This window comes from Pelmatolapia mariae, linkage group LG10_11 (genome assembly GCF_036321145.2).
Source record: "Pelmatolapia mariae isolate MD_Pm_ZW linkage group LG10_11, Pm_UMD_F_2, whole genome shotgun sequence".
In the NCBI taxonomy this organism is placed as follows: Eukaryota; Metazoa; Chordata; class Actinopteri; order Cichliformes; family Cichlidae; genus Pelmatolapia; species Pelmatolapia mariae.
In genome coordinates this window covers 16,144,344-16,160,589 of record NC_086236.1, presented here as the reverse complement: position 1 = coordinate 16,160,589, position 16,246 = coordinate 16,144,344, and the positions used below count along the sequence as shown (strand labels likewise).

At 36.9% G+C, this 16,246-nt stretch overlaps 1 protein-coding gene and 1 pseudogene across 1 annotated transcript; both read right to left on the bottom strand.

Annotated features, from left to right (window-relative positions):
• Positions 1-1,896: 1,896 nt before the first annotated feature.
• On the bottom strand, positions 1,897-13,583 carry LOC134637558 (claudin-4-like; annotated as a pseudogene).
• Positions 13,584-14,802: 1,219 nt separating this feature from the next.
• On the bottom strand, positions 14,803-15,366 carry LOC134637942 (claudin-4-like). The gene has a single exon (XM_063488520.2). The coding sequence runs from the start codon at positions 15,364-15,366 to the stop codon at positions 14,803-14,805; it is 564 nt and encodes a 187-aa protein (XP_063344590.2).
• Between the last annotated feature and the right edge of the window lie 880 nt (positions 15,367-16,246).

The window sequence follows — 16,246 nt, the reverse complement described above, 5'->3', positions numbered from 1 at the left end:
GTCTCCTCCTTACCATGCAGAATGACGCACATTCAAAGAGAGAGAACTCTGTACAAAGTTCCCAAAACTTCCTCGAAGTTCATATCCAACATGGTGGCAGTAAGCAGAGTAAATTCCCAAAATAGTCAATCCAATTTATAATCCATGGTGGTTTGAAAAAGGTTAAATTCTCTGGGTTTCTTGCAGAAAATCCTAACTGTGAATTCCAAGGTCTTCTGATTCCCCACTCAACACTCTCCAACAAAAAACAACTTATTCCATCTGCATTTTTAGACGACATGTTCTCATTTCCGCTTCCCCTCTTAAGTTAAGCCACACCCTCTTGTTCTCTCTATAACCTTTCAGACAGATTAACTAAAGAAAAGTTCAATCATTCATTAAAATGGTTACATTTTCTCATACATATACTGTATTTCACTGTACATTTATATGCTGTAGCTCAGCCACACATGAATATGTTCTTCATTATGTCTCATTCAGTTTATATGCTGTTTTATTTCAACATGATTTCTCATTAGCTCAATCACTTTTGGGTAAAGATAAGCTGGGGGATTTCAATCTTTCAATCAATTTTTTTGGCTGCTCTTCTTTTTTTTTCAATTTTATTCCCCCCTTCAACTTTGGCCAGGATTTCAACTTGCTCCCCCAGGCAAACAATTTTCCCGACCAGCCTGGAAGCAAGCAAGCCACCATGACTCTCAGCAGCTTTAGCATGAGTCTCAGCAGCCATACAAGCAACCAACCAATCAACTGGAAGGCATAAGAAATTAAGCAGTACCAAAAAAGAACCTTGAGAAGCCACTGTGCAATAAAGATCAGTCCTTCTGGGGTGACTTTGCTGATGGGGAGATCAACTGCGGACAACAAACACAAGCAATGACATTTAATATAATAATCCTTTATTAACAGCTTTCCTATAAAGCACATCGCACTATGTTTTGAATTGAATCAATTATTTATTGGGAATAATCATCTGAATGCGAGTCTGGTAGGTCCGATCAGCAGGTGGAGTGAAACACAAACACCAAGATTTTTCTTTAGTTTTACATTGATATCGAGCATAGAGACTGACAGAGGATGCAGTCATCACAGCTCTACATCAGCTCTTACAAAACTAGACCAGGAAAACATCCAAGTGAGAATGCTGTTTGTAGATTTGAGCCCAACTTTCAATAAACCTGTGCCTCACAAACTGGTTCAAAAACTGAACAATCTGGTCTCAGTCAATTTGCTGTGCATTGGGATACTGGGTTTCCTAAGTAACAGGGCCCAAATTATCAGAATGAGAGATCATATATATCATCTAGTGTTATCATAAACACTCGTTCACAACAGTGTGTGTTCTCAGCCTCTCAACCCTCACTTCCCTCATCACCTGCTTGACCACCTACTATCAGTCAGCATATCTGCATTATAAATACTGATACCAATATATCCAAAATAGTGAAAATTGATTAATACATATTGGCTGGGCTCTAGTGATCATATCAAATATTGACTTTCAAGCTTATTGGAATTGTGCAGTCTCTGTTGTTCCCCTATATAATGTATTTTCATGCAGGTTTGCAAATTTCAAAAAAATTCCATAACCCATGTTCCATTTTCTTAGCAACAAAGTAAAGAAATGTGGTGCTGCTCGAGATTTTTGCACAGCACTGTAGCTAGTAAGGAACCAAGCATTTATTAAACTTTTCTTATCTAAAAAAGCAAGGCTCCAAAGCAGCAAGGAAAATTCTATACTGCAGCAGCAGGCCTAAGTGAATGTTAAAGGCTGTGGGGGGACACACCTTCCTCTGCAGTCACAATAGCAGTGCTATTTCTGAAATGTCTAAATTACCCTTTTGTGCAGAAGGAAGAAGTCTTCTATTTTTACATACAGCCTATGCTTTGTTGGTGCTATTTAAGCATCTGCTCCCCAGAGCCTGGTGAGCCTAGAATGGTAGGTGAAGGGCAATGCCACTTTTTCAGCATGTCTAAAATTAAAACTTCATTGTAGTTTTCTAGTCACTGGCCCATCAGAAAAAAACATCCTTACCTTGAATTTCATTAGCCTGCAGGAATTGTGAGATGTACTGTAGTACTGAATTTAGATGATTAGCCACACTTTCAGCAGCCACACCTATAACCTGAGAGAAATCCTGGAAGGTGGGGAAACAGGGGTTAATAGAAGTAAAAAGAAAAAAAAGAAGGGGGTGGACAGATGGAGACATGGTTAGTAACAGCCTAGATTTACCTCATTTATACCTCATATTGCTTGCATTTACTCAGTGTATCAAACAGCATTGTTCTACTGTGAATTGTCAGTGTGATCTTGTTAGACATAAACAGTAACTCTGGGCCAAAACAAACACACAGTTATCCATGAAGACAGATTACTGATATTCCATTTAGGAATGTCCATGATGAATGATGGCCCCTTGTTTGTTTAAAACAGTGTGTGGGCTGTGTGGGCTTAATGTCGACATTGATAAACTTCTATTATCATTACTAATCCCAAATAAACTGGATGAATGAATCAATCAATTAAAAAACAATCCAAGGCCTTTTTGTTTCCATTCTTGGTAACAATTATTACCATGCTGACACCAGCCAAGAGGCAAAAACCTTAAATGACATTACAGGTTTTTTCCAGGTGGGTGGTTTGTGTGCACATGTGAAGCCTTGAGAAATGAAAATGTTCCTGAACCAATTTGATGGAAGGACACAACGTTTCACAAGGCTTCACCTGGCCATCACTACTAGACCCAAACAGCGAGATTCAGAAGCAAAAGGTAAAGTACAAGGCAGCTGTATTGCTCAGTAAAGTAAAAATGCAGGTCAAAACAACAACATTTTAAACTATAACTGTTCTTAGAAAAATACATGAGGGACACAGTACATGTCAAAGTGCAAGCGAACACTCTGCTGAAGTTGCTTATTAGCACAAAGCACCAGAGACAAAAGACGGCCAAAATAAAACAGGAAGAAACAGCACGCTGGAACAGACACAAGAGAGAAAGATAAACAAACACAGAGACAAATCAAAACTTGATTCCCAGAATAAAGAACTAAAAACAAAAATAATTCCAACTACAATGAGAAAAAAACAATACAGAATCATAGTCTGAAGAAAAACTATACAAAATAAATGAATATATATATATATATATATATTATATAAATGGAGATAGTTTTTCTTTGAGATAGATAGATAGATAGATAACAGCTACCTTCTCCACCGACAGCAACGTCTGCTCCCCTACCAGCCTGCCCAGGTAGGTCCTTCCCTGCCAGGCCAAATCAGCCACGGTTGCCCGAATCTCCCGCATCTTCTGGGGTCGACCCTCGAACTCTGTTGCCTCCAAAACTGCAAGCACGAAGAAAACCAACGCAAACATTCTGCTAAAACGTCCTCGTAGGCAACGGAAGAACTTTGTTGATAATGGCTTTATCGCTGACAGCTAGTAAATAAAATACACCTCTTAACAAAAAAGGGTGCGATGCGCAAAACTGACGTTAAGGCGCCGTTCTGACTGTCAAGTATTTTGAGGTAAACACAGGTGTTTGGAAACCCTCCTCCTAACTGTAAAAAAAAAACAAAAAAAAAAACTCTGAATGCCCGCCTCTTTTTTGTCTTCATTTTCCATGAGCGTAATCACCTAACGTTTATTCGACCAATTTGAGTTAGGAGAGATATCTGCCATCTGCTGGACCGAGTCTGAAACTTCCTTTAGTTTCTCTTACACACACACACACACACACACACACACACACACACATATGTATATTTATGTATAGTTCCTATTTTTTTGCTGTGGTCAAGTGCTGGTAAAAATATTAATTATAATCCATCCTCAAAAACGGTTCTATTTAGCTTAAACCCAGGCACATGCACAAATTCCCTCTACCCACACAGCACAGAGACACTGTTTAATTGTGTTAATAATGCAGAAAAGGGGACCTGCCAAATGATCAACAATGAAAAAAATACTACTGCACTTTGGCAATTTCAGTTTTATTACAAGTTGTTTATTTATTCAAGATTTTTTGATAAAATACAAAGTGAATCATGAAGGATCAAAGGATCCAGAAATTTCTTCTGAATCCCTGCAATATGTGAGATTTATTCACCGCATGTTATTATTATAGAGTTGCCGGGAAGAACGCACACTTTCAGAGTGACTTTACTAATAGTTGACAGTTGTAGCTCATGGAAGTGTATGAGTAATACAAAGTTCATCTTCTTCACTGGATCCTCTATTTGCACTTTGTTGCCTGCTCGGCTAGTGACAGTTTTCATTTAGCTCAAGCTGTCACTTTTTATTCACTTTACTGAACATGCAGATGCTGTGACACTTAGTGGAGTTTCCTCATTTGTTGGTATATATAATCCATAATCCACAGTGACCCAGACACTTCTGTGTCCATAAATAATAAAAAAATATTAAGGTGCATTCTTGAGAAGTAAAATAAGTTGTAGACATGGCTGAGCAGGAAGTGATTTTCATACTGAGATGAGAAGTTAACTGTGGTTTGCTTGTTTACTTGTTACTCTGCTCGACAAGACATACAGTAAAATGATACTGATAGCACAATATTAAAATATGAACTGAGATGTGATGTAAATGAAGAACTTAATTAAAAATGAAAAAAATCAAAGCTTGATAAATAATGTAAATCATTGTCATTAGTGTTAGTGTTACTAAATAATTGGACATTAAGACATAACATTATGCATACATACCGTTTATTCAATTTCATGCTGCCACTGCATGTTTTATTTTGTTGGTTTGCTCATCATAAAAAAATGTAATGAGTGAAATATTTATTTTCTTTGAAGTGTACTGACTTACGATATTGGATTCAAATCTTTTCTCACTCCCCATCAGCAGAACACATGCGAAAAACAAACTTGACCTGAAATGTCCAGTGTGACTCCAGATGAGAAGAAGAGAGGACTGTGTTTCTGTTTCTCTTGTTCTCTTGTGTGGTTACTTCAAAGAGACAAAGCTGTTCCCATAACATATTATCTCATTTTAGTAATAAATTTTAAGTTAAACAAAATGGTCAAAAATAACAGTATTATCTGTAAATATAAACATTATAACAATAATTATATTATTTTTCAGGCTTTTATGGTTCTTAAAATGAAGTCTGTCATGTCCTGACACAAACTCATGAAAGGACTAATCAGTTTATTTGTAAAACAGTGTTGTGATAGTTTGGGCTGTAGCTCATGAGGTAGCGCAGGTCAAGTACTAATCCGAAGACTGATGGTTTGATTCCTGGGTGCATGTTAAGCATCCTTGGTTAGATCTCATGTGAGTGATGTGTGTGAATGAGAGAAGTTGTATAAAGTGCTTTGAGTGTTCAGGTACTGTAGAAAAGTGATATGAGAAACAGTCCATGTGAAAACCTGTTTTACTCCAGCAACATGTACCCATTTAACCAAAGCACATTCTTCACTTGCAATCACACACTGATGAAAAAACAAAGTAAACATTTGTAATCAGGTTTAAAAATCTTTAATCTTTTTGGTCCTTTTAAATTTCATGTTGACAGTTGTCATGATCTTTGGATGATCCATGGTTCTGGTGATGTTATCATTAGTTTATTCTCCTTTACTCTTACTCTGTTATTAAATATTGATTCTTAGATTCATTTTTAAATAAGTCTTGTCTGTTCCACTTTCTTTGAGTTTGGCCTCCTTCCCCCTTTCTGGCTTACTTTGCAGGTTGTGCGGTTTTCTATATTTTTACTTTTCTCCTTTGTTCTTTTCAAGTCATCGCTGATGTCTGATTAAGTTTATATGTTGTTATAGATGCTTTCTTTTCCACACATGTATTAAATCTGTGTCTTTGCGCTCAGTATTTTCATACTTTTGACTCATTAGGTTGAATTGTGCTAAGTACACCATTAGTTTTTGGTTCCATCTCCTTTGTATCAGAGAAATTAAACATTTTTAAGTACTGTGTATTTGATTTCATTCAGGATCATAAAAATTCACCAGAATTGTAAAAAAAAAATGTTTGAAATTTAAACCTGGTTTAAATTGAGTAGTTTTAATCAGAAATGCTAGCCTGCAGTCCTTGAGGTAAAGTGAAAATATATTACTATTGAGTCTTTTTAACAAGTATGTTCTAATAAACTTGGAAATAAGAGCTAAGTGTGGTAGCGTTGTCTTCCATCTTTCATCTTATTGTTGAATAAATAAAGTCTACAAAACTCATTAGTCTTTCAAAAAGGGAGAAGTCTATAAACACAGAGTTGTTCACTCATTTTATTTCACCTTTTGACAAAAAAACCCACCATGATTAAAAAAAAAAAATACATGAACTCACCTGCTTGGAAAAATGCTTGCTAATTTTTGCTGCACATGCATTACAACAAACACAGAACAAATACAATCTGAAAATTATTCAGCTAGAAAATGCAAATCTGTGACATGATCATTAATATTGAACCAGTTAATTACAGAAGGACTAAAATTCATGTACTAAAAAGAAACCAATAAAAACACAGAATATATTTTTAAACTGATTTCAATTTAATTTGCATCTAGTCCCATAAATATAGGAAGTACTCCATAAACAGAAAAAAAAGAATTACTTTTTACTCTGTTTATTATACTCTTGAAGAAAAAGAGCGGCTATGTTAAGATTAAAAAAAGCAAACACGTGATCTTACATGCTTCTAATGTTTACCTTAATTTCATATTACATATACATTATAAGAAAGACACAAAAAACAGAAGAAAACTATTCAACAACAAAAAAAAGAAAGACCAGTCAAAGATGAGGCCTAGACTTCTAGACTTTAATCACTGACTACACAGTCAGATTTCATGGCAGTTTCTAATGCACATCCTTTGAATTTCCTAAAGAGCCCAGAAAAAAAACTCAGTATAAATAACCTATATAATATATATCACACAGCGTAAACTAATAGAAATGTGAACTAAATCTCTATCATGGTGTAAAATATATTAGAAAATTTATTGTAATTTGCTGTATTTGAATCTCTTTAAGCACACAAAGAGATTCAAAACACTGAACTGTTCCCTCAATATATTCTGGATGCAAAAGTAAAAACTTCAGTAAAGTTAAACACTTGTACTGCAAACATTGCTGCTTATTTGAATCATGTTACTTTCCTAATTGACAGAAGTATGATGTGATTTCTGCTGCAATACAATTTTCCTAAAGCGTACAAATAAAATATCTAATTTGTTGTTTTACTCAGGAGAAAAACAGGAGATGAAACTTTGAAAAACCCCTTTTCTTGTTCTCATTAGTTGTATATTTAAATGTAGGACTTAAACAGCGCGATGGTTGGAGTACCTAACCTCACAGTCAGTGTCATTCATACGAGGATGGGAGCTCCAGAGGAGAGGTCCTCCCAGGAACAGCAGCACTGCAGAGCCCCAGCCGATGTAAAGCGATGATCCCAGCTCCCTCTTCTGAGAAGCGGACCAGAGTGGGTTGTAGAAATCCTTAATGGTAATGTGGGCTATCCAAGTTACAGGGATTAGGAGCAAGACACTCGCAATGATGACGATAACCCCAGAAGCTATAGTCACGTTGCTATTTTGTCTTTGATCCATCATACAGTTACTGCAGCTGTACCCAACTACACCAAGCAGATCCCAAAGAACCCTAACAGGATGGCGATGATGATGAGCGCTCTGGCAGCCTGCAAATCTTGAGATAAGACCAACACCGAATCATAGCCCTTACACTGCATCCGGCCCGTACTCTGGACCACACAGCTCATCCACAAGCCCTCATGGACTGTCTGAGCTGTGACGATGTTGGCACCAATGAAGGCTGTCACTCTCCACATGGGGAGCACACAGGTGATGATGCTCCCCAAAAAGCCAATGATAGCCAAGACCAAACCTAGAAGCTTGCAGCCCGCCATTGTGATGAGCTCTGCTGATCTCTTCAAAGAGGAAAGATGGTGTGTTCTTGAGAGCTGCAGTAATTTATCTGCATGAAAGGAGTCAGGCAGGAAGTGGTTTTTAGGTGCTTGTAATAATTAAAGGAGAAGTTGAGTGCTGCTGCACTGATGCATGCAAAGTTACATATAAAGACCAATCACCCCCCAAAAAAACATTTCATACAGAAAATCTGTATATTAGATATTAGCAGATTTAAAAAATCAATCAATCAATCAATCAATCAATCATTTGAAAAAGACATGGAATCATTTATTGGATGACGCACACAGACTTTTCAAGAAATCTGTGAAATGGTTAATGCACTGATTCTTCTTTTCTACTTTCCCGGAGCACTCAAAGCGCTTCAGACAACATGCCTCTTTCACTCATTCACACAAGCACTTTTTTTCTGTTCTTAAGTGCTTTCTAACAGTCACACACATTCAAACTGCAATGGATGCATCGGAAAGCAACTTGGGTTAGTATCTTGGCCAACAATATTTGGCATGCAGCCAGAGATTAAACCAGCAAGCTTCCAATCGAAGCTTGTGGCGGAGGTGTGATGACTGAATCAACTGCAGGTGAGGGGTGGTGCAGTGAGCTCAAGGGGCAGTGCCAGGGAAGGTGGAGGGACAGGTGGACTATTGATCGTACTATTGAGGTTTTTCCTTTCTTATAGTGAGGTGGAAGAACAGAAGAGAGCAGTGTGCGGAGCCAAATGGAAAGTTGGCTGTCATTGTATGCATAACCAAGGAAGTTGTATGTGTGAATCAATCAAAAAAAAAAAAAATCAATAAAAACTCGTAAATCAATCGCAACAATGGCGTGTTGGTTCATTTACAGAGCTAAAGCCACAGTTATCAAACTTGTTGATCATTGTGAACACATTTGAACAGCAATGCTGATTCTCCATATCACAGTCATAAGTTATATTTATAAGTCTTAAAATATTACTCTATTACATAATCGTTACGACTCAGGAGGAGTTACAGCTTAAGGAATCAAATCAAATAATAAGACTTTGGAAAAGATTAATACATTATGAATTTGCTAATTGCACTCTTGTTTTTAAAGCTTTTAAATAATGCATTCTGTCATAATCATGGGCTTTTTGGCACAGTGTTTTTAGTTTTGGACTTTCAGTTTCTGTTTATTATTCTCTGTTTGACTTGGTTCATTGTTGTTTTTTCAGTTTTGAATATTTGCTTTGCTTAGGTTGAGTTTTCATTCATATTTAGCAGAGGTGGTACAAGTACAGACATTCTGTACTTATGTAGAAATACACATACTAGTGTTGGAAAACACTCAAGTAAACATTAAAGTACTGATTCAACTTCTTTAAACAAGTAAAGATAAAAAATGCACAGTATCTGAACTGTTCTCAGAGTAAAATTAAGTCTTTGGATGATGTTTCTATCAGCTGATTTCATGCAAAGCTAACTGAACAGTGTGCTACATTAATGTAATGACAAAATAATTGTCAGGTTTATATTGTTGATTGTCATTTATGCTTAGAAATATTTAACCATATATGCTTAGAGGTGTATAATCGAGTGTGTAGTGATAGGATGTGTGATCTTTAGTAGTCTGCAAAGGCTTTGTGTGCATTCCAGAGTGCTCTGGCATTCACACCCACATCCTGGGAGCATGGGAGAGGTCGTACCTTCTCTTATTGTTTTGTGGTAGGATAAACGTATCTATGTCTGTTTTAGGCTAAGTGCCTTTTGTTTAGATGAACTGCTGGACTTCCAGACACCCCCCCCCCCACACACACACACACACACACACACATACTTACACAACGCACAGGCAAGGTACTCTTTGTTTGTATGTAGACGTCATATATTAATGAACCTATGTATATTCATGTAACCTCAATAAAAGAGCAGTGTACGGGGGAGCGGACGAGAGCAACTGGGGACAAGCGAAGGAACGGCGTTTGTCCAGTTCTCTCCGGTGCACGAGAAACATAAAGAACTTTGCCTACTCGTGTCTTGCTTTGCTGTGTAATTAAATTGTCTTCAACGTTCCAGCGAATAGGTTTAAGCTACAAACCTATCAATAATATTAGTAGAAAGGAATAAAAACTTTCTTTCAGTCTAAATTTTAATTCTAATAAATGTACTGAGCTTGAATCAGAAGAAAACGAAGGAAAATAAAATTTTTCTCTACTTTCTGCTGCCCACATTGTAGAGGGGGACTTTGCCCCTAAACAGGAAGATGAGTATGAAAGGGGTTAAAGTGGATTTAGTTGGTGGAGGAACCCTAAAATCAGCTTTAATGGCTTGGGTTTGTGGTCGCAAATTTTGAAGCCAATATGATAACCCTATTACACCAATGATGTGGAGGTCCAGCTTTTCAGATCCAATTAACATCAAATCACTCAAAAGATCATCTGGAAAAGAGTAGAATTCTTGGGACAGAGTTCAATACACAGAATCATATGAACAGCAAAACTTCACATTTTACAGCAAAAATAATAGCAGAAAGCAAAGCAAAGCAAACCCCAGGGTGAAAAGCCTATAAGCACAAACAACAAAGACACACAAAATGACAGACAGGAAAAAAAGCAGCAGCAGCAGACCGGGACGTCTCGACCCTCCTCTTTATATCGGGTCAATGACCCCTCCTCCTGCTGTTGGGTATTTTTCATTCCTTGTTTTTTACTTGATCCGCATTAAATTTAAACTAATAAGTATTTTCCCCCTTCTACAAATGTCAACATTACCCCCAATTATTGATATAATATGTTTGTCAATACTTTTCCCCAATCAGTTGTCAGTTTGCACAGTTTTTCTTAAATCTCCGACACTTGCGTTAGATAACTTTCTGGCACTACTCCATAACTCTCTGAGTGCTGTTCCCAACATCAATCATTTTAATTGGGTCCTTTTGACAGTTTTAAGGCCAAAAGTCAGATGTCAAACATACTGCAGAGAGAAAACAATGAATCCTCCTGACATCTTTGTCAGGTTTGCTGCCAGGGGTGGGCTACTTTATCTGTTAAAGAAGGGTTTTTCACAACTTTGGCAACTAGAGACAGGCAAAAAGTGTCCCAGGTGCACTCTCAGGTGGTCAAAATTTGTTTACTTCATGGGTTAGAGATGGGTGGTTCACCACCTTCTGGCAGTGGAGAGGCTCCCAGGTGCAGCTTAGTGGGGCCAAGTTTATTTAATCGTTTGTTAAATAAACTTCAGACAGTATTGATCACATATGCTCATTCAACAAGTGGCACAAACTTCATTAATATACTTGTGAATAATATTTGATCTAAAGGTGTGGGTCTTGTGATCTTAAACATGCAGGTTAAATGCTTATCACAGTGATTCTATTAGATAAACACTCAAGTGTAGGTATGTATACAGTGTATATGAGTATATGGTGACATAGTATATATGTGAGTATATGTTCAGTGTAAACAGGTATATATGTCATAAAAAAAATCCACAACAGTGTAGAGAAAAGAATTACAACTCTCAATAACTTCTAGTGAGAGATACAGTAAATTTTCTTAAAATAATTTGTGATCAGCTGACCTGCTGCTTTTTGTGGATGTACCCACCTGAATTAATCCAGATTCCAGCAGATGTTTTATAAGTTGTCCTGGTTGATTTCCATCCTCTACACCAAGAGCACACTGTTTATACTGTCTTTATATTGGACACTCTAAAGTTGGTATAAAGGTGGAATTCAGTAAATGGATCTCAGCATCATCACCTAAAATTCATTTGAATCTCTGCTGCACTTGATGTAACACAACTCTGACCCAACTCTGTGCACAGGTGATGATGCTCCCCAGAAAACTGATGATAGCCAAGACCAAACCTAGAATCCGCCTACAGCCAGCTGTCATGATGAAGCTTTGCTGATGGTTTTTCTTGAAAGCTGCAGAAAAGACTTCTGCAGGAAGTGGCTGAATCTGGGTTCCTCACTTAAGCATTACATTTTTTACTTTACACTCTGAACCACATCTCTGTATAACCAACCTGAGTGCCTTCTTGGTAGTTACCATAGTGTTAAACTACAGATTATCTGTTTCAAATTATCAGTGTGACGTTGTCAGGTTTTTCCCTATAATTGCGAAGCTTTCAGACTCCCAATCAGCACACCACTGCCTTTGAGTTTGTGACATCATCACTGGTTCCCTTTTCTCTTTTTGCCTCACCTCACCTTTTTCCTCGCCTTGCACTGTCACAATGTCTTTGCTTCCGTTTCACTGAAATGTGAGACTTATTGACAGCAGATGGTAATGTTAAGTTCCTGGAAAGGACATATGGCACACATGGACTGACATGTTGGTGGTTTGAATGATATCAGGTTTATCTTTATCTCGGGACGCCCTCTTTGCAATTTGTTGCTCCATTCCCTGTTCAGCTTGTGATCATTTTGTTTTAGCATGAGATAGCATACAACTATTACTCACTTTACTGAATTGTAGAGGGGAACATCCAGATGCTCTGTGACTTGTGTCAAAGTTATTTGATCAGTACATTAACTCCACATTAGTATATAAAATATGTGAACACTACTTTTCTGCATTTACAGTACAAAACAAAAAGTATAGCAAAAACCAAAATCCTTAACAGCCACATTAGCAAATGCAGACCTTGATTAATAAACAAATAAAAAAACAAAAAACAAATAAATAAGCAAAAAAAAAAGGAAAACCGTGCAACTTAAGATAAATATGTGTATTATAAAATATTGTGTATTGTTATGACTGTTTGTTTTTTCTTTACTAAAGAAAGGCATAGTTAAACCTGCTCCACTTTGTCTTTTTGATGCTTACACTTACACATCCAACTCCTACTACATCATTTTAATATTGGAAATGATCTATACAAGAATGTGTGTGTTTCCTTCCACACCTATAAACAAAACATCAAAATAGTAAAAAAAAAAAAAAAAAGGGGGGGGGGGGGCCTAAACTTTCTTTGGAAGCAGACAAACAGTAATAAACAAATGAGATCAGTCAGTCTTCACATGTAAATGCTGGATTTGATTCTAATCTGTTTAAGCGTGAAACATTTAGCAGAGGAAATAAGCACTGAAAGTAGGCTGAACTATATAAAGAACAGCTTAGAGATAACCACAGTCCAAACAGCAAATGCCACAAACGTTTGTGGCAAGGGTTTGATGCTCACTTTACTTTTTTATTTCAAGCTATGCCTAGAAGAGTAATGAAAAAGTAATAAAGCAAAGAAAAACATCTTACTTCAACTTTTATTTGATTTTTGATTTGAGGTTTTCTCATTAAAGGATGATTGTGTGTCTTTAATAGACTAATAATCAGACCTATTTGGCCTCGTGGTGGTTCCTGAATTTTCCCCCACTTGTGAGGCTTTGCCTTGCAGATATTCTGTGTCAACACTGTTATTATTATTATTATTATTATTATTATTTTATTTTTATTTTTTTAATTTATTATTTTTGGCTTTTCATTTCATTTGTACATAATGTGAATTCCTAAAAACATTTTTGGTGATTAAATCACTACAAACTAACATATGATTAAAAGTCCAAAGCTAATTTTAGCAGTTTAAGTGTTTAATCAAGCCCTTCCCGGTGTCATTATGAGGACGGGGAAAGTTTTGCTTTTTAAATTACCCACTACACCAAAGGTCTCAAACTGAAATGAGCCGTGGGCCACGGCTGGCACCGTCATCTCATTGGAGGGCCACTTTAGTGTTCAAGAAGTATAAAAACAAACGCCCACAAATATTTCTGAAAAAGTAGTGTTTTTTGTTTTTTTTTAATTTTGATTATTGTATAACAAAACAAAAGTGCAACATGAACACAATTTCTTTTTCTCACTCTTAACTAACTGAAGCCTTTCATTGAACTACCAAATAAACACATTGGTGCTCTCATTCTGGTCAGACACGTGGCAGCACTTCTGCTATAATTTTGTTTGTATTTAACAAAATAAAAATGTAGACATAAGTGCAAACGTTAGTTTTTGACTGTAGTGAAAATTGTTTTCTTTAGAAATAAGTCTCTCACTACTGAACTAACACTGCAAATCCCTCAACAGGTTTGTGCTCTCTGCTCATATTGCATTCATATTATTTATTTATTTATTTTTTTGCTTTTTAGGAACTTATTTTAACATTGCACTCAACAACAAACAAACTCTCGTAACAAAAAAGTAACTTCAAGTACCAAACTGCATTATATTTCGTCACAGCAATACATGGGCTGCAAGTAGGGGTGACATGTGCCACAAGTGGCCCCCGGGCCACATGTTTGAGATCCCTGTATTATACTGTATTCCATTATCAGACTATTTGTAAACAAAAAACATGAAATACATCTTTATGAGGGCACACACTACTGTTGGCTATTCTATTATTGTAGCACAAAGTACCTTGAGGTACCAGCACAAATAAATACGACTGAAATGAATTGAATATTTTTCTCTCCCTTCACCCACTCTTTATGCAAAAATAAACACAACTCCTTAGTATCTTATAAATGAAGACATAAACACAAACACAAATTGTAATCAGACTCTTTATTTAGATGTTTGAAAATAAAGAGCCACTGCCATCAGATGCAACAAAGAAATGTCTGCTCTCACATGCTTGTGAGTAAATTTAATGTACATTTTAATGGTACATGATCACACATTAAACAGACAAGCAAAAACCAAATATAAAGAGAAGTATTAAAAAACAGCAAGTAAGACAATAATCCAAATCACTATCAATATCGAACCACTTTAATAAATCATAGATTTAAACTTGTGGCTGCTCAGTCAGATTTTACAGAAAGTTTAAATTCACACACTTTAGATTTTACTACTCATCCAAATCACACATTTAAGTTTCAAAGAGCTTTTACTCTTTCTAATTAACTGCTTTTTCTTTTTACAAGACCCTGATTTACACAGAGGGAGGTTTGGAGTACTTAACATCATAGCTAGTCTCCTTTTTGAGTGGACGGGAGCTGCAGAGGAGACTTCCACCCAGTAACAGCAGCCCTACAGACACCCACCCGATGTGGAGTGCAGCTCCCATTCTGTATTCTTCATTGTAGTAGTCATGAGCTATGGTGATTGTGGTCCAGCAGACTGGTATGAACACCAAGACACCTGCAATGATGAAGGCAATTCCAGAAACAAAGGCCTCTTTAGTCTTTTGCCTTTCATCCTGAGCATTGGTGGTGCAGTTGCCCCCAACCACACCAAGCATGATACCAAAAACACAGATGATGATGGCCATGATGGTGAGCGCTCTGGCAGCCTTCAGTTCTTGAGGTACATCCAGAGAAATATAAGCTTCACATGCTGTCCTGTAGTAATAGTCCCGACTCTCACAGTACTTCCACAAACCCAGCCCATTATTCTGAGTAAATTTCCAAGTGGAGCCGATGCAGATGGCCATGCATCCAAGAGAGCCGAAGATGGCAAAGACCAAACCCAGAAGCTGCCTTCCACTAGCCTTCATTATAATGATTTCTTGTGTTCTTCTAAGACAAAAATGGCATATTCTTGAGAGCTGCAGTAGCTTACTTGTGAGCAAAGAGCTGAGTAGGAAGTGGTTTGTAGGTGGTTTTTATAATCAGAGATGTTATCTGTAGCTTCCTCAATGAGTATTCACATGTTTAAAGTTGGCTGATTATTTAGTACTACCCTTTACTACCCAAAAGAGGCACAAAGATATAATTGCTTATTTTATTATTATTTTATTTATTTTTATTTTATTATTTTCTGAAATATTTTGAAAAAGCTCTTTTTTTAGTTGAATGATACTAACTATTCTAAATGAACTGCTATATGTCCCCAACAGATAATAGTGGAAAAAATAACACTACTTCAGGGGTAGTTTAGTTTCAATGTCAACTTTTCATTTATTCAGAATTGAGGTGACAAAACACAACCAAAATCAAAGGATAAGCTGTTTCAGTGATGTTAAAGGAATCTCACTTCCTTTATTATCACTGAAATGTGCCCAGGCAGAACACATGACTTTCAGAGTGACGTCAGCCTTTTGCCTTTTGTCCGGCACAAAATTGATGCGATTTCTCAGACCACACTAAACAGAATCCTAAAACCTCCAAAGAGCATGGAGATGACAATGAGTACTCTGGCGGCCTGCAGGACTGCTTTGCACTCCATCTGTCATGTACTCTGGACCACATAACTAATCCACAAACCCTCTTCAATTATCTGAACAATTTGTTTTGATCCATTTACGGCCATGACAATCTAATGGGGAGAGCGCAGGGGATGATGCTCCTCAGAAAGCCGATGACCAAAACCAAAACCAGATCGGAGTGTTGACGGTGTTGAGTATTATTGAGAGCTGCAATAATTCATCTGTGAGA